Genomic DNA, 27,088 nt, shown 5'->3' with positions numbered 1-27,088 from the left:
GAGGGTTGAGTGTACACGTGTGGGTAAGAGTGCAGAGTACCTCTCATAAACAACCAGCACCAGCTTCAGCCCACTGTTCCACAGTGCCACAGGTCTTTGCAAAAGCTTTCTTCAAATCATCTGGCACCGATTTTCATGAGCACAGTTGTTTAAATACGGATGGGTAATACACAAAAAAGATTTCTTGTGACAGAAAAAAAGAATATATCAAATGCGTGATGCTGGTATGGATGCGAGCTGCCCCCTCTCTTGGAGTATAGGCCAGTGAGAGGCAAAGCAGCACGCTGGAGCGGTGAGCCCTTTGTGGCCAGCTGTGGGGCCATTAAAGGCCCATCTGCAGACAATAGGCTCTGTCTGAAGGGCGCACACAGCCTGGTTCCTGTCCTGTTCTGCCTCACTGTGTTTGTGTATGGATGCGTACATGAGAGTACCAAGCATTTCCAAGCCCCATTTTAATCTATTACAAAGGAATACAGAGAAAACACATTTACTCACGCAGCTACACTCTAAATGGCACTCGTTTTTACATGTCTGTGTTAAAGCCGGTAATTTTCCACACAAAAATCTCTCCCTACGTATTATCAACTCATAACCTGAGTTAGTGATAACGGCGTCTCTGCTTTGTGGGAGAATCATACCGTGGCTCACTCAGGCATCTCTTGTTTCAGTCAGAAATCATCACAAATGGCGGAAAACCTGATGTCACAGCGCGATTAAGGCTTTAATGCCACCCTCTTCGTCAAAGACGGGGGAAATGAAGCTCGCTTCATTAAAAGGTTATCTCCTCTCACACACTTGAGACGCAAAGCAGAATGCAAAAATATAAGCAGGCACTGGAAAACAGCAAGCTGGCCCAACCACACACCACTCAGCGCGGTTCGATCAAGCAAGCCACAGCTTCACATGCCTCGACACACACGCACACACATACAGAGCTGCTGCATGCAGACACATGCAAAAATATCTGTCCCAATACTAAAATAGGCCCACAGAGGTTGCACCTGCACCTGTGCCCTGGTCCACACCTACACACAGGTGTCAGGATGTGACACATACACACAGACAGAGAGAGATAGCAGAGAGGGAGGGGGAAGAACAAGAGCGGGGTGAATCACACTACTGCGGTCGACCAGAAAGCTTTTTCTAGATATCATCTCTGTATTTTGGAGTGTAACCATGTGTGTGATTTTCATTTTTAAACAGACTTTCATGTTGATGTGTTTAATTATAAAAAACACACAAGAAATTCTGCACACAAGGCAGAATCGGAAATTCAATTCTTTTAAGTATGTCAAATAATGAGCCTTTCATTCCTAATTATGGGCTACGTAGCGTAGAGTGAAAGTTTAAGCAAACCGTGTATCATATTGAATGCACGGGTATTCAAGTGTGTCATTGTGTGATTCAGAATGAATGGCCTTTGAATGTGCATCTGTTTATCACAGTGAGTCACCCATTTGTCCCCCCAGTGGTACGTCCCTTCTCAAATGGGGCTGAAAAGGGGACAAAATACTTTACGCAGTGGTTTTTCTTTATTTTATAAATATAGATATCTGTGTGTGTATATATACAGAGCTTTGTGGGCAGACATATGCATAAATTAACACATACTGATATATATACACAAACACCTGCACACTAAACATAAGGTAGGAGGAGAAAGATTTTTATTTCCAGTGTAATAATAAGAAAGGCAACAAGTAATAAAAGGAATTAAATTGCAGTGTTTAGAAAAGTTAAAAACTAAAGAAAAACAGCATTAAAATCAAGCTAGTATTGGTGTCTTTGCCTGCTAAGAAGTATAAGAAACTGAGCTTTGTCACAGTGCTGTGGCAGTGTTGGAGGTGAGACGGATTACACGGATCAGGTTAGAAAACCGTTTCATCTTCCAGTTTACCAAGACAATGTTTATACACTCATCCCACATTATATGTATATTTATACATAACGTATGGATTTCTTTTGTGAAATCTCGCCACCCTCTGGAAGCTGTTAGTTACTGCAGTCAAAAAGAGCACTGCAATACAAAATTCAATCATGTTTCAAATTAATTTTTATGCAGCTTTTAAACATTTATTTTGTGTCATTGCTCTCCAAGTTTTTCAAGGTTTTTTTTGTTTTGTTTTATTTAGAAAATCTCTCAAAAATGTTTTACACATGTTTGTGTTCTCCATAGCTGGAAGGCAGCCAGGAATTACTGAAGCTTATAACAGATATGAGGCTCAGTAATGATGTTGACTAATGTGTTATTATCTTACAAATACAAACAGATGCATTGTAGATACAGTCCATTTATAAGAAAAAGAAAATAAATTAGATGCATGGACTGCGAACAATGAAATTAGTGCCTTGAAGCATATTCTGCGAGCTGAGTATTTTCCCTCTCTCACCACACGTGGCTCACAGTTCATCCTTTCTGGCGCCGATGGGACAGGAAATCCCGGTGCCTTTGAGGCCACAGTAGCCTTTAGGTACCTTCTTCAGGTACTGCTGGTGATAGTCCTCAGCGTAGTAAAACTGCTGCCCAACCAGAATCTCAGTTGTAATGGGACCATATCCTTTTTTCTCCAGCTCCTAGAGACAAAACACAAACATTCACCACTTTAGTTGAAACTGAATGCAAACTGAGAAATAAAAAGAAAAGAAAAAAAAGCACCTGTTCATAGTGTACACTGTTTGTTATTCAGCTGATGCTCAGCACAGTGATGCCATTGACTGAGGTTAGTCATTGTCATTACGTTGTGGGTTTGTATCCTCCACACTGCTTTCATTACCACACTCATGAAATATATTCAGCATTGCTTTCTCCAACTCCCTTAGCTTCCTCAAATGAACACACCTCTTAAATGTTTTTTTTTTTCAAATTCTGTAGTGTATTGCGTGTGAACTTCCAATACATCTCCCTCATACAGTAAAGGGTTTCTGCTCCTCAACTAGAAAGCAGGGTGATTGAGTGACAGAAGAAAGGAACATCTTTTGTTTTGTAGTGCAGCGTGCTTCTGTGGCTCTCTCTGTGGGACAAAGCATCAAAGAGTATCCGCTCTCTTTGAGGCCTCTTTAAGACATTTTCACACTTAGCCTTTTCTAAACACCTTGAGAGAAGGCTTCAAACCCACTAAAGCAGCACGCTCGTTCACATAGACACTCATAACGCCTTGAAAAACACCTCTGACAGATATATCAAAGGTTTACCTGCTGTGCTGAGTGGTTTTCTCTATCTAATAATACAAGCACTCAGGCCTCTCTAGATCAGTGCTCCTGAGAGCTGACAAACAACAAGTCTGAGCTGCACTGGGACTGTCTGTGGGCAACAAGTAGCTTGTGTGTACAACAGATTGCTACACCTCAGAGAGAGCAGTTTGCAGCACTGAGGTGCTTTGCTTTGTGGGGGCGTCAGATGGGCTCAGAAAGTACAACAAAACAAGAGCTGAATGTGCTCAAGAAGGATGAGCATGTTCTTACCTTCTGCATGTAAGTCATTAAGTATGTTGTTTATATCCGATAAGAGTATTGTGTAGAAGGTTGTGATTGTACAAACCTCAAAGATCTATCCCTAAACTTTACACTCCTTCTGAGCAGGTTTTGGCTCATCACTTTGGTTTTATGAGAGCTCTTCTGCTTCATTTTTATTAACCAGCACCGCTGGTAATCAGGGTTGGGGTTAATTACAGTTTTTTCTGATTGTTTAAGCACATTTTTTGTAACTATTGGCTAATTTTGCAAAACTCTTCACACAAATAAGAAAACCTGTCACCCAATAATCAAAACATTGTAGTTCTCTTGCAAAAGCGAACACAGCTAGATTACAGTTTTTTCTGAATGCTTAAACCCTAACTGTGATTCCTGTAGCACAATCTCTAAAACTATTCAGACTTATAGCAAAACCACTCACTGAGTTTGCAAAACTAAAAGCACAAAAACTGCTTTGCACTCAGTTTGCAATTTTGTAACACACACTTTGCAAAACTGTAGGCACAATTCACTGCACAACACTCAATTACCAAATTTCCAACACACTCCTAGCAAAAGTATACACATGTATGGCTATCATTAACACTAATTTGCCAACTGTCTGGCACACTTTCACATGTGAAAACTTTTTTAGATAATTAGTTCACTTTGCAATCAGCCTAAGCACTATAATACAGGTAAGCTGTGTGTGCGGAGTACAATGGAGGGAGCAGAAAGAGTGAGAAGTAGAGGAGGCCGAGGAAGAGGACGTGGAGGTGAAGAAGTAGGATGAAGAGGACGACAAGGACAAGGAGGAGCAAGAGGAAGACGAGGAGGGGGGAGAGGAAGGGTAGGAAGAGTAAGAAATAGAATTGCTGATGACATCAGAGCTACAATAGTGGACCATGTAATCAACCGTGGAATGACCCTGAGGGAAGCTGGCCAACGGGTCCAGCCTAACTCGAGCCGCTACACTGTAGCAAGTATCATAAGGACATTTTGAGAATCGGTTAGTACAGTCACTTCGCACAAAGATTTGTAGCACTGCCGTATGCCAATGAGAAACACACCAATACCATTGATGTAAAAATACTGAAATTGTTACTTTACAGAATTGCTAGATGACCAGATGCTGGGGGCAGAGGAAGCATGTTCACTGCAGACCAAGTAACCCATATAGTCATTATGGCGATTGCAAATAATCCTATACTTGGAAATAAACACTTGTGTTTGTTTTGATGTGTTTGAATAAACACCAGTACTTGAAGTTTGGATCCCTCTATGCTTATGGATCTATGACAGAAGTATGAGCTCAAACTGACATAGCGATTGTGGCTCAAGAGTTAGGAGTTCGCCTTGTAATCGGAAGGTTGCCGGTTCGAACCCCGGCTTGGACAGTCTCGGTCGTTGTGTCCTTGGGCAAGACACTTCACCCGTTGCCTACTGGTGGTGGTCAGAGGGCCCGGTGGCGCCAGTGTCCGGCAGCCTCGCCTCTGTCAGTGCGCCCCTGGGTGGCTGTGGCTACAATGTAGCTTGCCATCACCAGTGTGTGAATGTGTGTGTGAATGGGTGGATGACTGGATATGTAAAGCGCTTTGGGGTCCTTAGGGACTAGTAAAAGCGCTATATAAATACAGGCCATTTACCATTTACCATAGCCTACCTTGTGCGCAGAGAAAGCAAAAGCCAGATGTGTTTTGTATTCATACCATCAGTGTGCAGTTGGCGCATTGTGTGCTTAGTAGATGATGGCTTGTGTGTACTGTTTGATACGGAAACACCATTTTTACAAAGGTGTGAAGAGTTAATCTAGCTGTGTTTGCTTTTGCAAGAGAACTACAATGTTTTGATTATTGGGTGACAGGTTTTCTTATTTGTGTGAAGAGTTTTGCAAAATTAGCCAATAGTTACAAAAAATGTGCTTAAGCAATCAGAAAAAACTGTAAATTGACATTTTTATACACTCGCCGGTCACTTTAGGGTTAGGGATAGGGTACATATTGCCAGCACTAGGCTGGATCCCTTTTTCCTTAATTCTTCACGCCAATGGAAACATAATCAGGGATTTTGCTCCATATTGACTGCAGTCATAAACGGATGTACATGGTTAGCAACCATGTACAAATGGTCCTAAGGGACCTAAAGTGTGCCACGAAACACCATTAAACATCCACCAGCGGTAAGGATTTGTGTTTTCAGGAATTTATGGCAAATTTTGATGTCTCAGCAGAAATCGAGACTCATCAGACCAGGCAGCATTTTCCAATTTTCTATGTTGTCAGATTTTGTGAACTGTAGCCTCACGTTACTGTTCTAAGCTGACAGAAGTAGCGCTGGGTGTGGTCTGCATACCTTGGTTGTGTCAAGTTGTTATAGTGTTACTGTTGCCCTCCTGTCAGCTCGAAGAAATCTGGCCATTCTCCTTTGACCTCTGGCATCAACAAGGCATTGTCATTCAGAGAACTGCTGCTAAACCCAAGGGACGGCTGTGCAGCTTAAACCACTTTTCTTCCCCATTCTGATATTCAGTTTTATCTTCAGCACATCATCTTGACCATGTCTATATGCCTAAATACATACAGTTGCTGTCATGTGATTGGCTGATTAGATATTTGTATTACAGTTTTTGCTCGTTGCTTGAACACTATAAACCCATGCTTAGACTAAAGTAACACAACTTGAAGCTTTTGTTACCATACCTCAAACACATGTACCCATACCTTAAACAAAAGTGCTGCTTTGCACTCTGGTTGCAATTATGCAACACACTTACTCCTTTATGCAACACACATGGTCCTGCATACTACACTCTATTTCATACATAAGACACTTCGTTCAAAAATGAAATTTCAGGGTGCCATTTGGAAAACACATGTATCCAAAATACAAAACACATCGGGTAATTGCAACCACTCAAATATACACCTGAAGGCACTTACTTGCAAAACTGAACACCAATTAGCCAACCACAAAAAGCCCTCAGTTTAGCCAATTCAAGAACTTTGCAAGCATGGATGGAGGGAGAGCAAGAGGAAGAGGAGGAGGAGGTCAAAGAGGCCATGCACGGACCCATATTTCTGATGATATAAGAGCAACTTTGGTGGACCATGTCATCAACCACGGCCTGACTATGAGGGAAGCTGAGCAGAGAGTCCACCCACATCTAAGCCGCTTCACAGTGGCATCTGTAATAAGAAAATTCCGACTAGAAAACAGGTCTGTCTTCATCTCACTGCCTTCTACTCTACTCAGATGGTTTTCATAGTACTGTTCTACAGTTACCATATCAAGTGTACAGGGTATTGCAGGGTGCTAATGCTCCTTTTGCAGCCAAAGTGGTAGTTTCTGTGAAACATACCATGATTACTTATATTGAAGTACAGTGTTGTACAGTGGATGATACAGTATATACAGTGAAGTACTGTAAGAAAAATAAGCAAACCGATGACAATATGTGGTTGTATTTCTCTAGAATGACTCGAAGACCTTCTGGGGGAGGACGCCAACGCCTGTTCACACAACGGCAGGAACTTGCTGTTGTGGACCTAGTGAGGGCAGACAATGCCATCCGTCTCCACCAGCTACGACGGAAAATACTTGCAGACAGGCGAGTGTTCAGCAACATAGACCATGTGAGCATCACCACCATCAGACGCATCTTGGGTAAACACAGCATCACCATGAAGCAGCTCTACAGAGTCCCATTCGAGAGGAACAGTGACAGGGTCAAAGGACTTCGAGCTGAATATGTACGGGTACGTGTAACTGTCCCTTACATTTACAATAGAGTATTGGTGAAGTCCAGTAGCAGCTGAATATGTACCATATCAGTACCACATGGATCCATTCTGAGAGCTACACAGGTACCTGTGTGATGGGGTGAGGGTGCTGTATGTGTAGCACTGTAGTACAGTGATATGTTCCCCTTTTTTTCAGAGAATCTTGGCCATGGATGGAGCTGCACAGCCTCATGAATACATTTTCATTGATGAAGCTGGATTCGACCTGAGCAAAACAAGACGACGGGGTCGTAATGTAATTGGCCAAAGGGCAATTGTGCACGTCCCAGGGCAGCGCGGGGGAAACATCACATTATGTGCCGCCATATGCCTTCGAGGGCTTCTGCACCATCATGCAATACTAGGTCCATACAATAGCCAACACATACTCACATTTCTAGATGCTCTCCATGATATAGTTGTACAGAACAGACCAGATCAGCCCAGGTTTGTGGTGATATGGGATAATGTCAGTTTCCATCGGGCTGCTCTGGTCCAGGCCTGGTTCTCCAACCAAAGTCAACTTGAAGTGGTATGCTTGCCCCCTTACTCACCATTTTTAAACCCTATAGAGGAATTTTTTTCGGCTTGGAGATGGCGTGTATATGACCGCCAACTACATGCCTGCATGCCTCTTCTGCAGGCAATGGAACAGGCCTGCGGCGACATTCAGGTGACAGCAATCCATGGATGGTTTTGACATGGAAGAGGATATTTTCCCCGGTGCCCAGCGGGAGAAGACATTGCTTGCGATGTTGATGAGGTCCTGTGGCCAGACCCCAACAGACGGCGGGATCCATGAGCCCACGTATGCACAATTGTCATGATTTTTTGTTTACAGTATAGTGTTTTTTCTATTACTGTATTATGGGGTTTTTTTTGTTTTGGTTTTTTTTGCTTTATCTGAATTCATGGTACTGCAATGTACAATATTGAGTAGGTCTATTTGCTTTTTTGGTTGTTTGCAAATGTGTCTCCTGAAAATATGCCTTCTGAATGAACAATGGAAATCAAAGACTGCAGTGCTTTATATAAAGTAGACTAGTGTGTTCCTCCTGCTCTGTAAGTGTTTGCATATGATGCAAGTATGTGTCATTTTGTCAACAGAGTTACATTTTGACAAAGGAATGTTAGGTTTTGATAGCAGAGTTTAGGTTTTGAGAGTAGAGTTTCAATTTGGTGCAGATGTGAATGGTATATTTCCCAGTGTTGTGTCATGTTTACTTGTGTTTAGGGTTTTGGCACAATGAGCAAAGTTTTGCAAAATGTGTTCAGGCAACGGGCAAAAACTGTAACAAACACTTGAATAGCTCCAGCCAATGAAGTAGACAGTGACTATACTTAGTAAAAAACCCACATGACCAGATTTTGCTTGTTAAATCAGTCAGTCCATCATCAAAACTGTTACAATTTCTTTGATTAAATTACTAATTATAACTGAGCTGATGAGTCTGTTGGAAAAGAGAAACAATAAAAACTCACAATGAAGCAGCGGTATGCTGTTTTTCACTGCCTAGAGCTATTTAGCTGTGAGAGTTCAACAAGCTAACCTCATACCTTTGGTCATCAGTAATTGTGTGATGAGAGAATGAGACAATATCAGAAAAAATATCATTTCTAACTGAGACTAATGTCAGTGAAAAGCAGCAGGGTAGTGTGTGATGTTGCCCACATGGAGGCAGTGTGGTACTAACCGTGTGTGCTCGGGTTTGCTGGAGGTGATGCAGTGGAGTCAGTAAATCAAAGCTCTGCACCCCACAGAGAGGCTGAGGCAGCAGCTGACCTCTAACTCCTCAGTGGTTGCCGCTACAATGTGAGGGCTCTAATCTCCCTGCAGGAAGGACCCAGTGTCCACAATCCAAACTACAACACAATGCAGTCCTTAACACAGAGCCCGAGCCTCACGAGCACAGACGTATTTACCTTTTAAAAAGGCAAACTGTGAGCAGTCTGCTAAAGAAGAACCAATTTTCCTGCTTGTATCCACCAGCACTGTGGTTAGCCAGCCGGCACAAGCAAAGAGCTTTGTACATCATGGCCTAATTAATCCGCCATCACCACCAAACCACAGTAGCAGAGAACCCTCCGGGGCAGAGGATGCTCCGTGTGAAGGGAGCGCCACGTCCAAGCAAAGGTCTGCTATTCTGAGTATACATACACCTCCACCCTGACACCCCCACACCACTCCCTCGCTCTCCATCCAGCCTTGTACAGCAGTCACAACACGGCGGCCATTTTAGATCTATAAATCAAAATGCATGGCGTCATGCCACTGTGTATAACCTTATGTGGCTTTGCTTTCTCTCTCTCTCACTGCAGCAGCGGCGGCAGCAGCAAAGGCATGGAAGGAAGAATATGGAGGGTAGGAAAGGATGTAAAGATGAGGGGGAGAAAATTCTAGATAGGAAAAAGTTGATGACGTTCAAATGATGGTTACCGAGAGACAGGCAGAAGCGTGTTTGCATGTGCAAATATGTATATGAGTGTGAGACGGCTGATGCAAAAGGTGTGTGTGCTGTTAGTCAATTTGTGGAGTCAGATATCTTGTCACAAATCCACATCATGGGGACCTGATCCCCAAAAAGCGAAGCCTTTTAGGGTTAATATGTTTTTATTTAGCAAAGATCATAGTTAGCATTGCGGCTAGTCATGGCTCGCAGTTAACGCTGGATTAAATTTGAAGCTAATGAACGCAAGTCAATGCAATGTCCTCTTAAGTGACAAAAACATGTTTGTGTGTGTGTCCAGGGCTGAGCTCACTCAGCCCAGTCAGCCCTTCCTTTCTTCACGCCTGTCGGAAAGACTCCCATGTCAAAGACATGGCTGAATGGGTGCATGTCTGTTTCTCTCTCTCTCTCTGCATCTCCCTCCATTGCCGATTCTCTCGCTCTTTCTCCCATGTGAGCACAGAGGACTTTGCTTCGTGCTACCAAGTCCTCCCCGTTCGCCATCCAAGCGAGAGAGCCCCTCGCACCATCGCCATCGCTAGAGAGGCGGCCCCGGGACACAAATAGGACGTGACACCCCGAGAGAGGGTTGAGGTGGAGGAGGAAAAATGTACTCTCTCCCTCTCTCTCTTCCTTACCCCACTGCCTTGTCTCTCTGTGTCGTCTTCCCTCGGAAGGCCTACGGCTGCAGAGTGGTGGGGAAGAGTCAGGCACTGACATAGAGTTTGTGACACTCAGTGACTCATGGTGAAGACATTTGAAAGAGGGATATGACCTCAATTCGGTGATTTATGTAATCATGACTTAGTCTGCTATACTTTCACCGGTGTGTCACTGCTGCTATTTGGGTCTCTCCATTTTTCTTTTGAGCTCTCACCTCCGTCTTGGTCGCTAATTCCAATTAGCTTTATTGCCATTATCATAATTAAGTACAGTGTTGCCATAAATTTCAGTATATTTACAATGTAAATCTGATAGTTTAACTGTGGATGAAAAAGTACTGAGACCTTAAGCAAAATTGCAGCCCTGCAGAAAACACTCTTCGTATGGGTTAATTATTCATCGTGCTTTGCCTGTCTGTGTTGATGACTTACTGTGTAATCAGACTTTAAAGTTGCGTAATTAGGCGAGTTTTGACTCTTTTACGAAGCGTTGGGTAGTATATATTCTATAATACTGAATTAATGTTTTATCGTGTAAATGTACTGAATGTAACAGCTAAAAGGCAAAAGAAGTGGAAATATAAAGAAGCATAAAATGTTAATACTCGAGCAAAGCAGTTGTTCGCATGTTTGCGCAAAGACAAAATAAGATTTGCGCGTTCCTACCCGCTATCCATCTCCTTTCGCTCAGATCTAAAAGCCAGCACGGCACTGACTGCAGCTGCAAACATGAACTCTGGAGCACAAAAAGCTCTTCAACATCTTAAAAATGTAAATACACTCTGAGTACTACGGACGGCAACCCTGCTCTGTGGCGAAATGCCGGGCTGCGGCTCTGCCTGCAAATACACGAAAAAGCCCGACGTGATATTCATGCTCCAGTCCACGGCACCATGCTTGCCCTCAGTGACCTCGGGGAGAGAGGCAGAGTGGGAGTGATGGAAGGACTCTAAGGGAAATACAAAAAGAGAAAAAAATGGAGCAAAAGAGCGACTTTTGAAGAAATGGAGTGAAGATCAGTGACCAGAGTGTGGTCATACACAATAACAGAAAAAAAGGATATTGTATTGTTCATGTGAGGTTTTGTGAAATGCAATGAGTGTAAAACTCATCATGCACATCGCTGCATCTGTATGTGTGCAACTGTGATTTTTCTTTTTCTTTTTTTTTGCCTGCTCTGCTCATCTCTCTTTCCCTCTGTCATCATGGGTCAGGCATCCATTTTAGCTGGGCTTCTTAAGCGAGGGCTCCTACATTTTGTGAGCAGAAAAAAACACTCCTACATTTCGAGCGGGAGAGAGAGGATGCACGCTCTTCAGTCTCGGAGCAAGGTGGTGCACGCTCCTGCATTTTTTTCTTTTTCCCAGGGCAGACAACAAGTAGCTCGCTATCAGAAGACCCCAAATGCAGAAGATCAGCTCGACGTTCCCGTGAAAAGCGATCGCCTTTGAACATCGCAGCTGCAAGGCGATCGGCAACATCTCACTCGCAGGCGGCGACTTAAAAAAAAGAAGTTGCCTGCGAACAATATTCCACTAAAATTTTTCTACTTATTAATTCATCTAAGCCGATAATGCTGTTTTAATATTGATCAGTTCGGCGTGCGGCTAAATTTAAACAATTTTTAAAAAAAAAAGTGCAGCACAGACTGGGTTGAGAACGCTAGAGCCGGGGAATCACTGGAAGGGTAAATCTCACTTTCTGACGACTTTCCAAAATGTGGAACGTGAGCTTGTGCGACGAGAAGCGTGATTCTGAAACCTGCTGATGTTGTGCCCTGTTTTAACAGCCCCCGGGCTTCTCCTCAAGACTTCTAGCCTCAAATGATCTCCTCCTTTTTTTTTCCCAGCCATCATCCGAACCCCTGCGCACCACCCCTACACCCTCCACCCCCCACCCATTTCAAGCTCATTAAGTTAGGATGCTTTATCAGAGGGCACACTCACCCCTCCAAGGCCCTGCACACATGCATGTGCGCATACACACGCACACAGTATTCAAGCTGGCTTGATAAAACCTATTGTTCATACATGCACACACACACACACACACACACACACACACACACACACACACACACACACACACACACACACACACGTGTATATATATATAGAACCCCCCGTTCATCCATTTTTCTCTCCCCTAACCCATCTCTAAGCCACCCCCACCCCCCGACTCTCCTAATCAACTCTTCCCATCCCTTCTCTCTCTCACCCTCCACTCACCCCCACGCCCCTCACCCTAGCTCAAGGGAGACACATTTTAGCAGAGAGGGAGGGATAGAAAGAAAAAGAGATGGGGGGGAAAAGAGGGATGGGGGAAGACAGAGGGAGAGAAAGTGATGCACTCCTCCTCTCTGCTCTGCTGCCACAGCAGCTTGGCTACAGAAGCCTTTGATGTTCTGCAAATTTCAAATTTCATTATAGAGAACCCCCTTCTCCTCCCCTCCCCTCCTCTCCCTCACCCACCCCCTCCCCCCTCCCTCTCTGCTCTCGCGCTTAAACAAGCTTTTCTGCCTCACTCTCCCAAGCCTCCATGCACCCCCCCCTCTCTCAATGCTGAAGTTAAGAAACTGAAAGCCCTGCAGAAGAGACTCTTCGTATGGGTTAATTATTCATTGGGCTGTGCCTGTATGTGCCAAATGTATGTCTGTGTGCGTCTGTATGTACACGCGAGTGTGGGTGAGTCATGTGCTGGCAGTGGGGTGGAATAGGGATTTTGTGATGCCTTATCTCTGGTTGTCTTAGATCGCCTCCACCCACTCTCTCTTGTCACTCTTCTTGAACATGCATTCACTTCTCCTGATGCTCTCCCAGACAGCATTGGGCTTTCAGGATAAAATACACACTCACATACAACCTCACAAGCGCATACACACACACAGCAAGCTCTTCCTCCGTAGAGATGCTGTTTTCAAGCCAGACGTTCTTGAGACTCAGCATCAATGTGGCGAGGCAACCATTTCAGGGCAGGAAGCTGCCATTTTGGTTCAGAGTGTGTCAGCTGCTTTGGGAAGACACGTATCCCAGTGGTCCCAGTGGCCCTCAGATGGAACTGGGGTGCCACTGAAGTGGCTGACAGATTGGTGGAGTCAGCAGCGTTCCAGAGAGTCGGGGAGATTGAGTGAATACTGTTTCTATTCTAGAAGTTTGCAAATGTGAGTGTGTGTGTTTTGAAGGGTCTTCTATGGACTGGTTATTTATTCTCAGCCCTTCTCAGGCAGGTGATGATATAATGCTCACTATAACAGCCTTTTCTGTGCTGTGATACAAACTCAGTTTGTTTGTTTAACATTCATCTACTTGTAAATAATTACATTTAATTTTTCTGGCTATTTTAATTATTAAAAAAAAGAAAAACATCTCATCTTGTCTTAAAAAATCTCAAATTCATAATAGAAAATCATTTAATAATATTACAATAACATATCATATCATGCAATGACATATTTAAGGGTGATATTGATATTCTTTGAATGAGTACAATGTACAAAACCTCTCTAGTCTAGAGCTGCCTGGAAAAGATGACCCTAATCTGCTGACCTGCTGGGGATCATACATCGATCAGGCATAACATTTTGACCACTGACAGGTGGTCATGGGGCCTGTTACTGTGTGGGATACATTAGGGAGCAAGTGAACATTTTGTCCTCAACGTTGTTTTAGAAGCAGGAAAAATAAGGATTTGAGTTGGACCAGAGCCAAATGGGGCCAAACTGTGATGGCTAGACCAATGGATCAATAGAAGCTATGGAAGAAGGTAGCCTGGTCTGGGGTATCACATAGATGATGGGGTAAGTGCGCGTCACTCATCTGGGAAACACCAGGATTCACTAGGGGAAGAAGGCAAGCCGGTGAAGGCAGTGTGATGCTTTGGGCAATGTTCTTCTAGGAAACTTTGACACGTACCACCTATCTAAGCATTGTTGTACACCATGTACACCCTTAATGGAGAGGATAATGCACCCTGCCACAAAGAAAAATAGGTTCAGGAATGGTTTGAGGAGAACAACAACAAGTTTGAGGTGTTGACTTGACTTCCAAATTCCCCAGATCTCAACTGATCAAGCATTTGTGGGATGTGCTGGACAAACAAACCCAACATCTCGCATCTTACAGGACTTAAAAGGATCTGCAAGATAAAATAGCACACCTTCTACCTTCATGTAGTCCACGCTTCGACAGGTCAGGGCTGTTTAGGCAACAGCACAATATTAGGCACGTGATCATAATGTTATGCCTTTTCGGTGTACAAAATAATGTTTAAAATGACTGAAAGTTCTACAGGAGATTCAGGATGGCTGAATTATTTCAAAGTGGAGGGGCAATAAATAGATGATATAATTTCCCTGCTCATAGTTGGTAACAAATGAATGAATGAATAATGTAATGACATGTGAAAAGTTTCAAATATACAGACATAACATGTCCTCTTAAGTAGCAAGTTACCATTTAAAACTAATGTTTTGTGTTGAGTAATGATAAGGAAACACAACAGCTGGACAATAACGCAAAGATTTAGCATGGCTGCTATCCTCGCTAATAAAAAAGAGATATTTAACAATGAACTTAAGGAGAAAAAAACGCCAAAGCAACCTTTTATATCTGCCTGATTTCGTTCATCTAAAGTCGCATGTCGTATGTGACCGAAGTTATTATGACTGTGTACCATCAATGTTTGAAATGATCACATCAAAGACGGGGACCAGATCTGAGACTACTCAGTCAGTTGCCATCTTCAAAGCAACTTTGGTGTGTCAAGAAGGCGATAAAACAGGGACAAAACGGCAATAAGAGGCAGTCGGCGTGCTGTTGATTTTTCCTTTGAATTGGGTCAAGTTGGCACTTACATGCAATGTGTTTGCAATAAAACAGAGATTAACTGTGATAAATCACAAATCTGTGGATGTTTGTTGCCGTCCATATCAGATGTTTAGTATAGAAAAGAGTCCCTGTATGAAGGAGCGTGAATGGGTGATTGAGCCATGTTGTGTAAAGCACTGTGAGTACTTACAGTAGACAAGCGCTATATAAGATCCACGTGTTAATGAGGATATTGTTACTGTACCAAATGCGTGCATTGGTCTGGGTTTTCTTCTTTCAGGTTCTCCCTTTAGCGGTTGCCTCCGTCTCACACTATCCCTTTCCTCCTCTCTGGCAGCTTCCGTATTTAACATGCCCAATATATCCACTATCCCTCCTCTGCACATGTCCAAACAATCTCAGCCTTGCTTCTCTAACTTTCTCTCCAAACTGGTCAACCTCAGCTAAGCTCTGATGGACTCATTTTTAATCTTGTCTGGTCAGTCCCAAAAAAATCTCTGCTGTCTTCAGCTCCTCCTCTGGTCTTTTTCTCAGTTCCACCATCTCCAAACAATACATCCTTTCCTTTCACTCATGCTGCTGTCCTTCTGTGACAAGTTACCCTGACACTCATCTCCTCCCACTTCACGCTGCCTACATCCTCTTCTTCACCTCTCTTGTGCCCTTTCCGTTGCTCTGGATGGTTGATCCCAGGTATTCAAACTAATATACCTTCACTACCTGCAGCTTCACTGTCATACCTGTCTCCCTCTCATTCACACGCATGTATTGTGCCTTGTTTCTACAGACTTTCACTCCTCTTGTCTCCAGAGCATGCCTCCACCTCTCTTTCACCTGCTTCTTACTCTCATGTACAGATCATCCTTCTCTCTCACTGAGTCCGAACACAACTTCCATATCTCTGCTTTCTTTGTCTTTAGCCAACAATAGATCAGTTTCCACCAGCACCTTGTTGGCAAACAGCACCGGAGGAGGTCATTTTTAACTCGGGGCCCCAACCGATCTGGTATGGAAATCTCATTCTTGATGTTTTTGTTTGATTTTATAAAGATTTTACACCATCATGATGCTACCTTTGACATATATTTGAGTTTGGGCTAGACGGGGAGCATTGATAAATGGGATAAAGGCAACAGAACCCTGGAAAAAAGCCATGGAGAGATGATTGAATTATGTCCTGACGTCTGTGTAGAAATGTCTGAAACACTGGAACCGGCTCTGCTCACTGTAAAAAGGAAAGCAAGATGTATCCTTGTATGTGCCTTGCATACAAGGATACTCCTCCTCCCCTCCCTCCATCGCTCCATTAAGTTCAGTTCAGTTCTGCTCTGCTTCAATAAAATCCCAGTATTACTGTGGAGCAGGAATATGTGGCTCGTCTCTAAACACTCAGAGCGGGGACTGAATAAAGAGCGACAGGACAGAGCCAAAGTTTTAGCACTGTGCTCACAGCTTTGAGCCATCCAGTCATGCCAATTACACACTCATTCTGATAACATCTCCCCCGTCTTTCCAAATAAATAAACACTCCTAGAGGCAATTATCACACACACATATCAGCCACAAAATAAGACATGCTTTTGGTGTAAAAAGCATAATTTACAGTTAATTGCCTGCCACAAACCTTAGTCACTCAGGTTTGTGTGTTTCATTATTTGAAGGAGCACATGCCAATCTGTCTGCCTTTATAAATTGAATAGCAATTAGTTGCAGGCCTTTCTCCAATCTGTTCGAGACTGACTCTTGCCAGTTAAGGTTGAAATGAGACAGGCTGTCTCCCACCAGGTGAACTGTGCAGTCCTTGCAACTGCAAGCATCCAGAGGTTGAGGGTGCCGCACGCTCAAATTCCAGGTGAAAATGGGTCATTGAAACTACTTGCTATTGGTCCCAGGTAACAAGAAAATTCAATGTAAGCACTTCGCAACTACTGATTATTCTGGGTCTCCTAAAAGTTTTCACTTTCACTTGCATTTGAGGCCCTACAGTGAACCGGGTGAACTCCAAAGAGCTGCCAAACAGATCACAGGTAAGATTGTTTGGTCGAATGCCATTTCTAAGTTCAAAGATGAACTTTTAAACTCAAAATATACACATGTAATTTCCTCCTGTCTCTTACTATGCAGATGGTAATGCATGTGTGCCATCTGTGCATTTCTCTCCCTGTTTCTTTGTTGACTGTTACAGGCTTCATCCATTTGCCCCATGCTCTTTAGCTTTTTAAAAAATACTTCAAGGGTGTATCTTGGTGGTATGTGTGCTTGTGTGCGTGTGGGTGTGATGAGGTCGTGGTCAGTTGACAGCCAAAGGGCAGGGTCATCTTCAGTTGATAACCTGTCAGCGATGACTCTCTGATCTAACTGGCTCTCTCGTACTTTTCATGTTCTTCCTCCCCCACCTTTATGGTCCCAGCTGCCACTCCTCTCTAACCTCTGACCCAAGCCCAAGGCCAAGGTTGGGAGGTTGTTGCCACGGCAACAAAACAGGCCCGCAGCGCCTGGCTGCTGACCCCGGGAGCCCCAAGTAACCCTAACGATCATAATTTGCTCCCCTCTGCCCCCTGCCAGCTCATCCATGAATACCATTTGGAGGAGCGAAGAGGGTGATGCCGGGAACAACGGACGGATCGGCAGGCTGATGGGCAGAACAATAGAATGAACAAAAGAAGCACGCGTGCGCCATTGAAAGGGAGAGCTTTAGAAATCAGTTAAGATGGCCTTTTGACCCCCTTCCTCTCTTTCGGTTTAAGAAAGACGGTTTAGATGCATATCACCTAAAAAGATGGTTTTGCTTGACTAAACTGCATAAGAGGTTGCTACTCCAGACACTAATTTTTAATTGCCATTCAAATAATAAAGAAAGCTCCAAACTACCACTTAGACTGCTGCAACACTCAAAAAGGTTCCTATATACTGATAAAACCTATATATGATGACTCAGTCATATTTATATACATGCATTACGTTAGTCTTTTAACTGGAAAGGTGTGTGAGACTTTCTTCACATTTTTCAAGAGTCGCTCCGTGGCTACTGCTTTACTTGGCTTATAGTTTGGTTATATGCAATCCCATACTTGAGTAAATATAATAATAAAACCTCCTGATGTGTGTGAGGGGGTATCATACCTGCTGGAAGGCCACTTTACTCTTCAGCGCAATCTCCTGCTGAGTGGGGTTGGATGTGTAAATGGCTGAACGATACTGAGTACCTTGGTCATTGTGCTGCTTCATACCTGCATAAAACACACATACACACACACACACACACAAAGGAAAAATAAGACACCCCACAAAAATGCATGAAGCACCACAATCAGAGCAGACACAATGTGATTTGCATGCAAAAGGCTTTCATAATTATGTCATCATCCTGCGTCTTGAATTCATGAGGCCGAATGAATTCAAAGTTCACAGCAGATTCAGGCTTTCATTAGGAAGGCCTGAGTCGTGTAGGTGTATGGGCAAATGAAGGTGGACACATTTTCCTCTTCTTTGTCATCTATGTGACAGTGTCAAACATTTTCATCAGCTTTACGTCAGAGTGTTTGGGAGGATATCCAGGTATACTGTAACTTGATTAGGGGGCCAAACAGCTGCCATCCTTTCTATGCTTTTCAAATGCTAAACTCCTGAGCAGCTCAGACATCCGTGGACACATCTCCCACTCTGCATTTGTTTCCTTTCTTTACTGAAGTGTGTCATTCTTGTCTTCTTCTATCTTTCTAAATCCTTGTCTTTTTCAGTCATTGGCGTTTTGTTATGGGCTTGAATCACTGATACATGTGTTCTTGTTTAGAGGCCTGTCAGATATGTCTTTCAGCCTGATTTTGATGGTGGATTAGTTCATGTGGACAACACGTTTACTCCTCCTTCCAGCCACTCTCATTTTACTGCACTTTTGGCTACTGGTCAGCGATTGGCAAGCAAAACAAATGGTTCATTCTTACATTTTAAAGCTTGTCATGTTTCTGTCACCATATTCAGAACATTTTGCTGTGTCTTTGTCATGTAGAGGTAATATGCTTTTGTGTCTCCTTCCCTTTCTCTTTTTCTTGTTTTAACACAGATTTTTCTGGGGCACCATATCCTACATGGCCAGAAAGCAGCAGCATGGGATCAAACTGGCGTGAACATTTTGGCAAACATCTGCCTCTTCAGACATCTGGCAAGAAGCAACTCTTGAAAAAAGTCACACAACATTTTGAAACAACAGTTTTGCTCATTTGTGTTGTATTTTGAAACTGTGCTGGGCCCTGTACCAAAGCAAGGCAATCCGACTCAGTAAGTCAACCCAGGACTTCCAAATCTAGCTACGAGTGTGTTCACATGAAAGGCATTGCAAATGTGGGCAGGTCTACTGACAGAAGAGCAACTGATCTTACAAAGAAAGATAATACAATGATATTAGAAAAATATTTAGAGAATAAACACATATAAAACCGACTGCCACAGACAATGTGTGCTAGTATGAGAGTGTGTGTGTGAGAGGAAAAGTGCTGAACAGTAGTTTAGTATTAAAAGCCCTGTATGAATGTGTGAGCACTTTAAGCACTTTTGTCAGTAAGACTGGAAAACACCTCCCACATTAATAAAGTCTAGCCTATTTGAAGCTGGGAAGAAAAGCCGGAAAAAATACAGACTGTGTGAGGTACGAGAATTATTGATATCACAGTTTTATAATGGAAGACGTGGGAGAAAACTTGATTTCAATATTCTGTTAAATTCCTTTAACATTTTTAATGTAAGTAAGTAAGTTTTAGGATTTTTTTTTCACATTCAAAAATTTAGTGTAAGATCCACAAGTACAAATAGCTGTCCTGTTTTAAATTTGTATATTAATGCTTATAGAACAAAACAACTGTTGTAAAATAGTTTACAGCCAACAGGGAAAAAGCATAAAGGAATAAAAGTGCATTAAGAATCTATATTTATCACTAAGGCTCAGGAGGGAAAAGCAAAGACTTTGGACGCTCTTAAAAAATTCAGCTCCTCCTTCTATCTCTGGATCCATGAATGCAATGGTAAAGCTATTTTCCATAGATCTGCTTGATCTTTATGTGGTGATTTCATAGCTGCAGATCTCTAATGTTGAACATTACCTGTTCCAGAGGAGGTTAGGTCTGCAGCACAAGTTACCATGGTGATATACTCTCGCAAAAAGTAAACCACCTTCAAAATCTGATTTACCCCTAAAATCACAAGTTGTAAAAGCAACCAACAAAGGTGAGAATGGTCTTGCTTTTGAAGTTACGTTACAGACATCAACAATAACAAAATTCCCATATTGTACATTTGTGTTGTTTGTTCAAACCAAAACAATGAGCTGAAAGATGGTAAAGAGATGATAAGGGCTAGTTCGTCACTAAGAATGAAACTGCTCTCATTACAAGTGTTCCTCAAACCAATTGTTAACGTAAAAATAATGGTTACAGCCTTGTGAGTTTGAATAATGGTGGCTTCAGTTGTCTTTAGGTGTTTTTTTTTTTGGGGGGGGGGGGATTGGTTTGCTGAGCTGGTCAGTGCAGCGCTTCTTTTTAAAAGTGCATCAGACTTTCAATTTCCCCTCTCCTAAAGATTTCCTATCTCCCCGATAGGTTTAACTTTTCAGCCTAATGATGGCCTTCTTCACTTGCATCAATAGCTCTTTGGACCTGGAGCTGACAGCTCCAGTAAACAGATAGAAAATGTAAATTCCACATTTTAAAGCAACTCCAGATCTATTATCCGCTTCATTTATCATGGAAAAACAAAGGTACAGGTCTCACCTGGTCACAGAGCTTCTTGTAAGTCAACTGTCCAATTTCTTTTTCAGCCTATTATGTGGAACTATGTATGAAAATGGCAAAACGACAAAAAAACGTGTCATACTTCAAATATTTACGTCACTAAATGTAAGGTTTGTTGTACGTGTAAGGTAAAACAACACACTGTAAGCGATGTCTGTTGTTACATCTCAGATGTGGGTGTTCAATCTATACTGTGGCAGAATAACAATTTCCACTCACTGTACGGACAAGATATCTCCCTGACACAGTGATCTGCATATCGTGTTCTCTTTAGATTAAATGCTACCTTACATCATAGAGTGTCACAACCTATCTGTGACACAGTCTGTTCAGGCATAATGGCTATAAGTATTCATCTGGTCTTCATTCAAATCAGAGCAGACAAGCAGGCATTGACTGCTCTCCGACACACGTTGAATAAACTCACTGTTACTAATGTTGCTGCCTTGAGGAATTTGCTTCACTGAATATTTCTGGAACAATATCAAATGCTCGTACACTTAAAACATGATCTAAAAACAAAGAAGGCATACATATCATAAATGCAATACAAATAAATACATTTGAAATCGGCAATCCTAAGTAAAAGTGATATACAGGTAAATTTTACGACAGTGCATACTTGGAGTAACTTGGATAGTGAGTGAAATAAAATGAACACATAACTGCTCTGACCTTCAGTAAAAACCAACTAATAGTAATTAAGTTTCAAAATGTCACCCTGTTGCTTGGAATCAGTGTGTGTGTTCTCTATGATCCACCAGCTTGGAACTCAAATACAAATATTCTGCAATTTTGTAATATTTTCTAATTTTACCTTTTTATATCTTTAATTTAGCATTTACTGCATCTATACCCTCAAACTCCATCTTCCGTAAACCTGCATTGTGCACCCCCCACCCTCCAGCACTGCTGTTCAGTGTAAATGGTTGCCCCTCTATCAAAGGCTACCAACTCAATCTTCCATTGGCTTCTCACTCAGAGTCTTTCCTCTGATTGGTTAACTCGAAGGGGTTTTGCAGCTTGGCGCTTCCCTCTGACCTATCCTGCTGACCTGTGGTCCTGAGCATGCTGACCACGCACAGAGCACCGCTTGCATATGCACGTGCATGGTGTCGTATGCAGCAACACATATATTAATTATGCCAGGGAACACCATCAAATATCTCGAAATTTACTCCGCTTTAATTTGATTAAAGCTTTTTTTTTTCTTATACAGCTGAACATAATTAATTTTCCACCTTACAGAAACAGTGGAAGCTTAATATCTCACATAAAAAAGTAAAGATGAAAAAGGCTTCTCATCACAAAGAAGTGGTAGACGATATGGAATATCAGAGAAAAGCCAAGAGACAAACACCCTGGAGTGGTAATTGCAGCTTCCAACACAATTAAGTTCTGAGATCCATCCACCATCAGAAGGAGTCACTCCCTAATCAAAATATTAACACCATCCAAAATATGAGCCTAGCCTTTGATTATACTAACTCCAAATCCATCCCCATAAGCATTCAGCCCTCAACTATGATGGCAAAAAAAAAAAAACAAAAAAAAAAAAAACAGGAGGGGGGGAAACACCCCAAAAACTCTTGATTCTCCCCTCCCGCCTCCATCGTCTCTCTCAGTCTCTCCATTTTTAACAGCCCCCTTCATTATTTTCTCCATCCATCAAAGGCAGCAGTAATTATTAATGAGAGCCTCCCTGTTCACTCTGCATTATGCATGAGAGCCTTGCCTCTGAAAGCAGAGGGTAATGGGGGTGGACAGAAGAGGAGGGGCTACAGGTGACACATGTACACACACACAAACACACTCATCCACATATATATGTATATATAGATATATATCTATAGGGCAGCACGTTGGCACGGTGGTTAGCACTGTTGCCGCACAGCAAGAAGGTCCTGAGTTCAATTCCACCATCAGGCACCATCAGGCAGGGGTCTTTCTGTGTGGACTTTGCATGTTCTCCCTGTGTTTGTGTGGGTTCTCCCCAGGTACTCCTCCCACACTCCAAAAACCTGCAGTTAATCTAAATTGCCCATAGGTGTCAATGTGAGTGCGAATGGTTGTCTGTGTCTCTATGTGTTAGGGTGTACCCTGCCTCTTGCCCTATGAGAGCTGGGATAGAATCCAGCACCTCCCTCGACCCTGGAAAGGATAAACGGAAGTGAATGGATAGATATGAACACTGCCTCTCTGGGTTACTGATGTATACCTCCAACCCCCCTCCCTGACCAAATGAGAACCTTTAAAGTGTATCTTTTAACACAAATGGAAGCCACAGTGAGAAAAAGAGGGAGGGCGGAAGTCTCACAGGGAGTAGCTACTCTCTTCAAGAGACGCTTGCACACAAACCAGCGTATGCAGAAGCAAACTCTTCTGGGTCTTGTTGCGTTTAAACCTGCTGAGATTTCTTGCAACTCTATACAATTTCTTCCAATGTTTGTCCTTGCACACACACACACATACAAAAAGGCTCCACTCAGCTTGTCCCTTCTGGCTGTTGGGGATAAAAGCACGCCATTTCTCCCACTCCCAACTTCACTTTCCCTCCTTCCTTCAGCACTCTGGGCTTTTTCACTTTCTTTCTCTAGCTCTTGCCTCATTGCCCACTTACTAATTTGTTTCCAGATTTCTTTCCTTGCTTTCTTTGCCATATGCACGTATATGTTTTTTGTGCTGAAAGGATGCAGAGAGATTTTTGGGGGGGGGGGGGGGGGGCGTGTTCTGGCACCAGCGAGTAGCCAGACTTGTGAATTAAAAAAAAAATTATTTGCAGGCCAAGAAAAGAGATGAAATAGTAAGAAAGTAATCAGATTAAAATGAAGGCTGGTGTTGTGACAAACTGGTAGGGAGGGAGGAGACGAACAAGTGATGAAGGTAGAAATTACAAGCCAGGGAAGAGCGAGTGGCACACTTTAAACATGCTCCACTTTCCCGCCATCCTACGGAAGTGGGGGCTTATTTTTTTTATCCGTGATCCTTCATCTGGTAGCACTCCACCGCTTCACGTACCGTTCCCACCTCCCCTTCGGTCTTTATCGGCTGCTCTACCATCCCTGTATTTCAAACGCGCAGTTGACACTTAAATAGATGTAAAACAAGAAAATGAGGCACAAAAAAATCATTAGAAGAAAGAACAACAAACATTTCAGCAGTCAAGCTTCTGTAGGTGTCTGCAATTAAGAAACGCTTCTGCATAATTGGTGACTTTCTGCATGCTTCTGAACACGGCGGGAAAAACATGTGAAGTGAATTCAGAACTACTGCACTTGGCAGCACATACCAATTACACTGCAGCACAGTGAAAACTAATGAACTAATGTAGTTTCTTTTTTATTTTTCAACTCTTGATTCCTTACTCTCTACCTCCGTTTAGTGCGATGCATACACAACTCTGGTTACGGAGGAGGTTTAACACAGCCCTGTGCCCATGCTGAAAGATCATCGGGAATTATTCGGTGTTCGCGGAGTCCTCATTTCTACTATTCTGTCAGAAAAGTACACACACGCACGCACGGAAACACAAAAAGATGTATAATGACTGATAACTGCAGTCTTCCCTGTGCATTTGTGTGTGTGTGATAGTACTCAGGGTTGTGCCGTGCCCCGCGGTCCTGTTACGACTGTGCGTGCCAGCAGAGCTCTCTCCTCCTCTCCACTCTCAGATGCTATTTTTGCCCTGTTCTTATGTAAGACGCTCCTGATGCGCTGGAGACAGAGGCAGAGTACGGAGATGGGATGAGGAGAGCATCCCCAGCGGACACACACTCTCTCCTGCACGTGCAAACGCATTCGCACACATACGGACAGATGTACTGTATGCATATATAACATAACCATTCAAAGGAAAAAAATAAGCCATTGCAAAGCTTGCTGTGAGGTAGTGACACAACACTGAAAGGAGGTAGTTTTAAATCAGAGCTGTGACTCTCAGGGATGTTACCGCGACTACATCTGTTTATGTGACAATGCATGAGGTAGATAGCTGCAGTTACCTCTTTTGAAAAGCTGCCTCATCTTACTGTTTTTAATTTCTCCATACAGGAGCAGTGCTCTCTAACATGATCACTTCATAGTTCTGGGCATGTTGTCAGACCACTGTGACTCTAACCCTGAGCTGTTTATTTTTAGCTGCTCCAACAGTGAAGCGAGCTCTACCATTGTACTCCAGTCAGTCCATACTGAGAGCATAAGTTGGATTCCTCGAGTTATATCCCTCTCTACTTTAGACAGAGTTCAGGTCAGCAGTTTCAGCAAACCCAAACCTCCTACTGGGATCAAATTTACATATTATATAATTATGTAAAAATGAAGTAAACAGAAATATAAAAAAAAAAAAACCCTGACTGCTCCAAATTAACAGTTACAATAATAACACTCTAACTTCTTTGAGTTTCTGTCCAGAATTAAGTACATGCAGTTTCTCTTCCCTGGAGGGAATATGTTTTTTTAAATATTGATTTTTCAAATGCTGCACATCTTATTTTTCTTTTAATAAATTTGATCTCATTTTGTGTGCTGTCAAATTAAATGTACGACAGGCAGTCAAAAAACTTAAAATGTTTAGGACACTATCACTCTTTATTCTGAAAAACACTTTAGTTTAGACTTTAATTTTGAAAGAAGAAACCACACTTACCTTTGGAACCCCAAATCTCATGTCTAGCTCTAAATATATTTTTTCAGTCCAGTTGTCATCAGTGTTGGGTTATTACCACGAAATATGAATACGTTCACAAAAACCCACAGAAAGAAAGGTTGCAAATTTGTAAATTGAAAAAAATACATCGAAATATTGAAGTATGAAAATGTTAGAAAACTTTAACATATTCAAATGGACATGCAGAACTCAACCCCCACGCTGTGAACACACGTGCCTCAATCTCCATAAATTAAGGCCGTCAGCATGTGTGAGGGTGTAATAACCGACACCTGGTAATGAGCCCGCCAACCTCAGCCAACCACAGGAGAGAAACAGGGTTGGATTAGAAGTGTGGGGGGTTGCAGAGGTCATGGGTTATATGTCAAGGTCATCTCCTGTGGGATTTTGGCTTTGGATGTGCACGGGCACCCCTGAAATTGAGGGATGTGGTGACACGGGGGGGACACGGGGGTACCCCAACAGGGAATTGACGTGTGTCGCCGCCAGCTGGGGTGAAGATATTACATAAAGGAATATTCATGCTCATTGCAATTGTCAGAAAGTAACCGCTGCTAGGGTGACTCAAATAGATCATGTTTATGTGTGATAGGCAATAAGCCATTTAAATACAGCTTGTCATATAGAATGTAATGCAGCAACAATGCTGTGCAACTTACATTCATATTGTAAAATATAGATTTTAGAACAAAAAAAAAACCCCAAGCTCAAATGTAAAAAACCCCTCACAATCATTTTTTTCTTTTCTTCTTTTTAACTAAACTATTTAAAGTATCTAACCTACAAAGGTTAGCATGCATGTATGGTGCAGACGCTATCAAATGAGGACAGATGCGTCGGCCATTTTAGTTGTACACTTGTGTTTTTGTGTCTATCGGTGTATGCCTGTGATGTCTGTTCACTGACGCAGCATCAGCAGCCCACAACATAAATACTGCATGGCCTCAAAAAATAGAGAGGATGGAGGGAATGAGGGAAGAGGAAGCAAAGAAGGGGAAAAAGAGATGGGGAGGAAACAATGAGGAGGGGAAAAGCCTCGCTTGTTAAGATGAAGGGCGGCGGAGAGGGTGGGGGACAAGGGGAACGGAGGAAGAGATGAGGAGAGCGGGGGGGGAGGGGGGGGATGAGGAGCAGGGAGGAGAGAGTGACTAAGAGATAAAAGAGGAGTGAGTGAATGTGAGTGTGTTTGTGTGATGAGCGGATGGCCTCAGGGAGCGGTCGACTCACTGTGCTGCTCTGCGGATGTACTGACGGGCTCCGGGCCGTTTGCTCTCTCACTTGCCCCTCCGCTCCACTCACTGCAAAAGGGACAGGGGTAGGGGGTGCAGGTGAAATGGGTGGGGTGGGAAGGCGGAGGGGGTGATAGGATGAGACAGGAGGAGAGGGGGAAACTGGGACAGAATGTGCAAACACAGAGGAAAGAATTGGAGGAAAGAAGATAGAAAACAGAATAAGAAATCAGAGAAAAAAAGGGG

The 27,088-nt window shown here is 42.9% G+C and overlaps 1 protein-coding gene across 8 annotated transcripts in view; it reads right to left on the bottom strand.

Moving 5' to 3' along the window:
• Positions 1-1,645: 1,645 nt before the first annotated feature.
• The window catches only part of msrab (methionine sulfoxide reductase Ab), a 41,943-nt gene continuing 16,500 nt past the window's right edge, over positions 1,646-27,088 (bottom strand). For 3 of the 8 annotated variants that reach the window (XM_026151748.2, XM_026151750.2, XM_080294108.1), the window contains 2 exons: positions 18,288-18,394; positions 1,646-2,574 (listed from right to left, as the gene is read on the bottom strand). In XM_026151748.2, the coding sequence (XP_026007533.2) occupies positions 2,401-2,574; positions 18,288-18,394 (281 nt within the window). In that variant the 3' untranslated portion in view covers positions 1,646-2,400. Of the gene's footprint in view, positions 2,577-11,144; positions 11,288-18,287; positions 18,395-26,840; positions 27,005-27,088 lie in introns of those variants that run through there. The other 5 variants (XR_013903898.1, XR_013903899.1, XR_013903900.1 and 2 more) reach the window with 5 other exon arrangements.

Source organism: Astatotilapia calliptera, chromosome 19, assembly GCF_964374335.1.
Source record: "Astatotilapia calliptera chromosome 19, fAstCal68.1, whole genome shotgun sequence".
Classification (NCBI taxonomy): Eukaryota; Metazoa; Chordata; class Actinopteri; order Cichliformes; family Cichlidae; genus Astatotilapia; species Astatotilapia calliptera.
This window is presented reverse-complemented; position numbering and strand designations above follow the sequence as displayed.